Source organism: Rattus rattus, chromosome 4 (assembly GCF_011064425.1).
Source record: "Rattus rattus isolate New Zealand chromosome 4, Rrattus_CSIRO_v1, whole genome shotgun sequence".
Taxonomy (NCBI): domain Eukaryota; kingdom Metazoa; phylum Chordata; class Mammalia; order Rodentia; family Muridae; genus Rattus; species Rattus rattus.
The window spans coordinates 100,084,361-100,091,210 of NC_046157.1; the positions used below are offsets into that span (position 1 = coordinate 100,084,361).

Consider the following 6,850-nt stretch of genomic DNA (forward strand, 5'->3'; position numbering starts at 1 on the left):
GTACACCAGCAACAAGCTATAAGAAGAACGGTGTCTATATTCTACTCACACTGCCCATTGTCTGACCAAATGTTAATGCCCGAAATATTAGTGCCTGGTCTTATTGTTGAATCAACTAGCATACGGTTCTATGACTAAAAGAGAAAATTCAGAACAGTGTGCCGGGTAGAGACTTGCAGTTGAGGAGAACACAGAAGAATGCTACCTGGGTTAGGGAGACTTGTGTGCAAAAGACCAAGTAGGCGAGGAGAACAAACGTTAGAGAGAGGCATGTGCTCAGAAGATCCCACCAGCCATATGCAGTTCTCCTGCTGCTTGCAAGAGCACTAGATTCTCAGACCAAAATGCCATGAGCAAGAGCCCAGGGAACCAAAGTTCTAAAGGCTCCACTAATAGTAGAGAACAAACCAATAAAAAATGGAACGGACTGCTCGTCAAGAGTTGAGCAGAGGGGGATTGGGGATTTAGCTCAGCGGTAGAGCGCTTGCCTAGCAAGTGCAAGGCCCTGGGTTCGGTCCCCAGCTCCGAAAAAAAAAAAAAGAAAAAGAAAAAAGGAAAAAAGAAGAGTTGAGCAGGGGATAAATGGTGTGTGTGAGTATCCAGCAAAATGTCTGATATATATAGAAAGGAAACAGTACATGCTAACTTCCTACGGCCAACAGATGAACAAAACTGCCCACAATACCCACACCCACACTAATACTATGGACTTCCAATCAATAGTGAAGGCTGGAATCACTGGATAGGCTTCTGAGGTTGTATTACGCTTGTTGCTTACGCCTCAGGGAAATTCCCTCCAACTCTCTAGACCAGATCTAGAATCTCCAAACTGATCCCAGAAGATCGGGTGTTCAAAGTTGTTTAAAAACAGAACAGAGACCATTAAGGTAAATGAAATTCAACACAATGGCACTTATAATCCATGCAGAACGAACTCATCCATATGCTTCCTTTAGACGTGGGAGAATTGAGTGGTTTCAGGAATTCACACCGATAGCTTTCTAGGAGGTTTTGGACCGATTCACAGGAGCCAGCCTTCCCGTTGAGTGAGTTGAACGACTAACCTTCAGGAGTGGTTGCGTTTCTATCACTCGGGTTGGCAGTAGCCCAAGGATCGCACCCATTTGCAAACCATATCCAACCTCAACTACGGCAATGTAAATACATAAACGGCAGTGTGCTATTAAGAAAGCATATACACAAGTTAAAAACGCATCGCTTCGGGTCAACCAAAAGTCGATGGTCTTGTGCCTTTCCGTTATTTCTCACACCCCCGTGTTTCCTTTGTCTTCTTTTAACCTTCTCTTTTCTATATTTTTCCCATGAAGGTTTGAGAACTTTCACCATGTGCCTGTACATTTGTTAAGACAGGTTTTTTGTTTTTTTTTTCTGAGAGTGAAAATTCCCACACAGCATAGGGATAGCCTTCTCTGAGTCAAACCCCACTTACTAACAGTATGGAGCAGGAGTAGTGGCAGCTAGTGTGCTCTCTGCCCAACAGGACATCTTGAATTCATAGACCCTGCTCTTGTTGCAGCCACTCTCTCTTTGCTACCCATCTCTCCCTGTTTTCTTCTTATCCATCCTGGCTTGAACAAGGATGTACCCTGGTCTAACGTGTGAAAATCCTCGTCAGCAGGAATATGCCTACGTTACCATCACCCCTCGCTACGTCTCCCTAATGTACAGTTCATTCTTTTTCTACTTGACAACTGATGCTTCTGGAAAACGAGCCCTTGCAATACATTTCAGAGTACAACACCGCATGTGTGCATACGGAGGGGAAGCAGGGAAAGGAAAACAATAGAGGCTTCTACTTCATCTTGCCCCCTTCCACAAGCAGGTTCCATTGTTAGATGTTTGAAAACGAGGCCACAGTCCCCAGCAAGAAGGCAGAGACGCCCAAAGTTGTCTTTGTAAATCAAGTCACATCTTGAGGGGCAGACTATGGGATGGGTAAGGAACCCCACAAAATCCTAACAATTTTTCTAACCCGCCTTCACACAGTAAGTGGGAGAAATCAAATAAAAAAAGATGCCCGGTTCCAAAGACCTTTCCACTGTACTATCAGAGTTTTCATTATCTTTAACTTGGAGGCAATTCCCTTCCCCTCAATCCACAGGAAGGCTCTGTGCCCCAGTGGAAGTGAACTCAGCCCTGCCCCATTAAGACCAGCAGCTGATTTTCCCCATTAGCGTAATCTGTCAAACCACTTGACTGACTTGGAAGAAAGACCAGAAATTCATGTAAGGAAAGGAGAAATGTTAGAAGTTTCTTCTTGGTTGAGAGACACTGTAGTGCCTGAGGGAGCGGCTGCATTCGTTGCGAAGGTCTGGGCTTGAAGCCTTGTTGAGCCATGTATGTGAGCCTCGGGATGGAGTAACAGTGTGAGACACCTGCCACGTCTTCTGCACAGGAGACTGAGAGGATTCAAGCACACAGCGCAACTCAGCGCAGTTCACCCATTTGATATTGTAACCGATTAGGGTAAGGGCTGGTATGCAGTAAATATTCAATAAGTGTTAGCCAATTTCAGTAACCAATTCAATATGGTTTTTTTAATTTACATCATCGAATCATCCCCTTAATCTCCACTTCTGTTTCCCCCTTTCTCTTCCCATTCTGAAGCTCGTTTCTCTCTGAAGCTCTTACTTAAGAGAAGGAATAAGATTTTTACCTCTAATGAGATCTTCTCTGATTTAGGTCTCAGATAACACAGTTTTCCATCTATGTAATGTATTGGCCCATGATGCCTGGTGACAGGTACTTGAAGGAGCAGTCATTGAGAAAGTGAAGTTTCAAAAAGGTTCCAGACTACACACACACACACACACACACACACACACACACACACACACACACACACACACACACACACACACACAAATTAAGACCCATTTTACACACAGTTACATCAATCACAAAATATAATTCTTGAGAGTCAATTTTTTTCTAATTATCGTTTAGATGATGTGATCATGAGGATAGATTACATCCAACTTCATGTAACATTTTTAAATTCTCGAAGTGGAAGTAAGTTAATTTTTTCCCTATTTATCCCTATTTAATGTCATTATCGAATCCAGACTTCGGCAGTAATTTGTAATCAAGGCTTACTATACAAATATGTTCTGATTTGTATGTTGTCAGATGGCTTTACAATATCCATCCGTGGTTTTTTTTTTTTTTCATTCTCTCTATGAATGTTTGCTGTTAGATCTTGAGGAGAAGAAGAGCTCACACAGAGTAGATAAGGCAAGGTGGAGGTCCCACAGACATCACAAAAGTATATTTCAAATCCAGTGTCTGTTTCCCCAGAACATCAGTTTTGCTTGGGTCTATTGTAAAAGAAGTTTCTCAGATATGTGATATGATGGGTCAAGTCTTGTCACAAAAAGTTTCTTTCTTCTTTCCTCTTAAGTAAAGGCCTGTGAAAGGCACCTAGTTTTCTTGATCGTTTTCCTTGGCAAGTTGAGAAGAGGCCACCACTCATGACTAGATGTCATCAAGGGCCCCTTACGTATATGTCATTTGAACGGCCCCTAGAATCCCTAGTTTCCAAGACACAAAATTCCTTCTAGGAAAAAAAAAAAAGATAAAGTGTAGCACTATCTCGTTAACTGCAGACACCGTGACAGGCTCACACAGAGGCACACCAGCGTTCCACAACACTTGCCAACCCACCACTGCACGAGAGGCCAGGACTCTAGCGGAAGAGGCCGACTGATAAAAGTTAATGCAGAGGTCCAGGGTTATTGAGAGCTGTTGTGTAACAGCATTACACGCTGCGATATTCTGTGAAATCGTGCCATAAAGGAAGAGTATTTACAAGCCCCTGGAAAGCAGTGAATAGCATATGACGGACAGGAGTGGCGGGGCAGGGCTTTTAATTCGCTTGTCCATGTAAACCCATATAGTATTATCATTGACCCTGGGTGGTCAGCAGGTTTGCGATTCTGTCCTAAACTCATCCACTCCCACTTAAAACCCATCGCTCCCTACTACGCTTCCAGCAGCCAATGAAGAGACGTGACGGCCACTACTTGCACTGTGGCTCCCTTCCCTATCTGGGCTCTTGTCAGGCAGCAGCCCATATTTATCAGTAGCTGCTGGAGGCCTCCATCTACCTGCTGTCTGCAGCAAGCACTAAAAGAAACAGCAGCAAACCTGCCAATGCTAACCAATAGGACAGTGTCTAGGACAGGTGGCCCGGGGCTGCAGTGGTGAGGACAGATGGATGGACTAACAACCAGACAGACAGACAGCAGCACCATTAAAGACAGCATCCATTACTTCCAGGCTCAGAAGAGGGGAAGCCTGCAGCATGGGGGTGGGGGGTGGGGGTATGTCATTCTTCCACTGGGGACAGGAAGCAGATTAACAAGGGTTCTGCCTCCTCAAGCTGGTAGGCTTAAAGTATTTGGTGTTTTTGGATGAAAAGGAGCAGGGAATTGGGAAACCTGCTGCTCTTACAGAGCCAGGCCAGCTCTGGCCTTCTAAGTTAACAGCCTTTTTATTTTCCCAGAGTCTGTAATGAAAGAGGAGGAATCACCGGATCCCTACTATTTTGCTGTGTCCTGATACCCGCATCTATACCTCCACATAGCCCTCCCTACTCTACAGCAATTGCTTTTGCTTGGGGGACCCACAGTCTGTGGGCGCAGCTTTTCCTATTGCTCTCCTGTGAGGCTCGGCTACCCTGAAGAGAAGACGATGCCTTCCCAGACAGCACCTTCCCTTCAGTATGCAATTCTAGGGAGTTTGAGAGAGGCCACCATGGGTGTGCCCTGTGCCCTGGTATCACCCCTCTGCTCTCTCTCCAGACTTCCCTGCAACCAGCTAACTCCAGATGCAACAGGTTCCCTATCGCTCTTCATGCCAATTGCCTGCCCCAAATACACCTTCTGCATAAGCAGAGGATACCGAGACATTAGTGCCAGTCAGGGTATCTACATTCCTCCGCCCCAGGGAGGAAAACTTTCCTGAATTTATGAAGACTTCCCAAGGGAAGACGGAGTCGAAATCCCCTTTTACTTCCCTCCATGGGCAAGGCTAAGAAGCAAAGCCCGGCTTATAGGGCAGTCCTTGCAAGCAGTTCTGAGGCAAAGGGTAGCACCATATCACAGACTCCTGCACTAACAGTAGTCATTCCCTCCTCATGCCAGGAAAATGGGGCACCTGCCAACTGTCCCCTGAAGGTGGATGGGTTCGTAAGCAGGGGACATGTAGATATTTAATTCCGGACTGCTTCCTTTGGGAAATGGAAAGGCCCCAGAGGTCTCTTAGAAGCCAATAATGAGGCGCCCCTATTTTATTTCAGGCCAGAGTTACCAATCAACTACTGTCATTATCAAAAACTTTGTGCTGCCAGTGGCATTGCATGTGGATAAGAAGATGTGTCTTCACACAGTTATTCGGTGTAGAAGACCCAGAATAAAAGGTTAAAGAGAAGCTGAAAAGGCAGGTTACCAAAGATGGCAACTGCCCAAAAAGGACCCAACCTTAGCATCTTAAAATGAAGGAGCACCAAAACAAACACTAAAAATAAGCCCTTTTTATTATATAAATACCAGCACCCTTCACTGTTGGAACTCAGATCTGCTCAACAACTCCAAGGAGGAGCTGCCCTCACCATCTCTACCTCCACCCTTTTCTCCACTCATCCCCTGGTCCCTAATCTGCCCTCAGCTCAGAGCCCAACCATCGGGTGGGATCAGCTTCACTCAGCTCTGCATACCTCACCCCAAGGTGGTCCCCCTGTCCACCTAGTCCTCCTGGGCACTCCTGTCTCAAGCCATCTTCCCCGGGTCCTAGGATTTTGGCTTTGTGGGGTCCTCTCCTTCCTCCGGACTCCCAGACCTCTACCCTGTTCAATCCCGGGGAGGGGCCTCTAGCCCCAAGGTGGGCACCTCTGCCCTCACCCCTGAACCCTCGCCAGCCCCTCCCCCACGCTCAACCAAGAGGACCTGGTGAGTGAGTGGTGAATGGACGAATGGAGGCACCACCGAGGGATGGATGGCGCGCCTTGGGGGGTTGGGGGGGGTGCTTACTTGAGCATGGCCTCTTCTTTTTCCTCCTCTTCCTTCTGCCGGTCCATCACTGCCATGATTATGTTCCTCTCCTCCTCGGTCAGGTGGCTCAGGTCGGGCAGTTCTTGCATAGGGGGAGGCACCGTGGGTGGGCGAGGACCTCGGGGCCCCACGGCCGAGGACATTTTTCGTGGCCTGCCCGCCCCCTCGGCTCGCTGGCTCTGGCTCTCACCTTTCGGATTCACGCCCCGCAGCTGCGCCCCTGCTTTCCAACGCTCACAGCGAAGCCCTCCTGGCGGCGGCAGCGGCAGCGGCGGCGGCAGCGGCAGCAGCAGCGGAGCCGGGGACAGCGAGGACCCAGTCTCTCATGATGCTCTGCCTCCCGCCGAGCCCGGATGCTGCCTTTGTTTGGGTCGCCCTGGCGAGGCTCAGGGGCCGCCCGGCCGCCTCCTGCAGCCCAGCCTTGGCCGGCGGGGGCAGGCAGGCGGAGGCACGGCGAGGGGGCGAGGGCTGGCGCTGAGCTCCGGGCGCGGCCAGGCGCGGGCTGGGCTGGCGGGCCGGGGCGGGGCCGGGCCAGCCGCCTGACGCTGCTCGCTCATGGGCTCCGCTGCCTCCAGTTTGGGGCTGCGGGAGGGAGAGGGGAGTTTGGGTGTCAGTTAGGCGGAGTCTCGGAGCTTCGCTCCCGGGTGATGCTGCTGCTCTCGCAGACATAAGCTGCCAGCCACTCAGTCCCGGAGCCGCTCCGCCCACGGGCACCACCCACCCACTCCCGGGGTCCGAGCCACGCGTGCCCCGGCCGCTCCCCCCGCCCCACGCTCGCC

General features: G+C 49.3%; 1 protein-coding gene across 1 annotated transcript in view; it reads right to left on the bottom strand.

Moving 5' to 3' along the window:
• The window catches only part of Rims1 (regulating synaptic membrane exocytosis 1), a 497,773-nt gene extending 491,220 nt beyond the window's left edge, over positions 1 to 6,553 (bottom strand). Inside the window, 1 exon segment of the mRNA XM_032900856.1 lies at positions 6,051 to 6,553. Within this exon segment, the coding sequence (XP_032756747.1) occupies positions 6,051 to 6,214 (164 nt within the window). The 5' untranslated portion in view covers positions 6,215 to 6,553.
• Between the last annotated feature and the right edge of the window lie 297 nt (positions 6,554 to 6,850).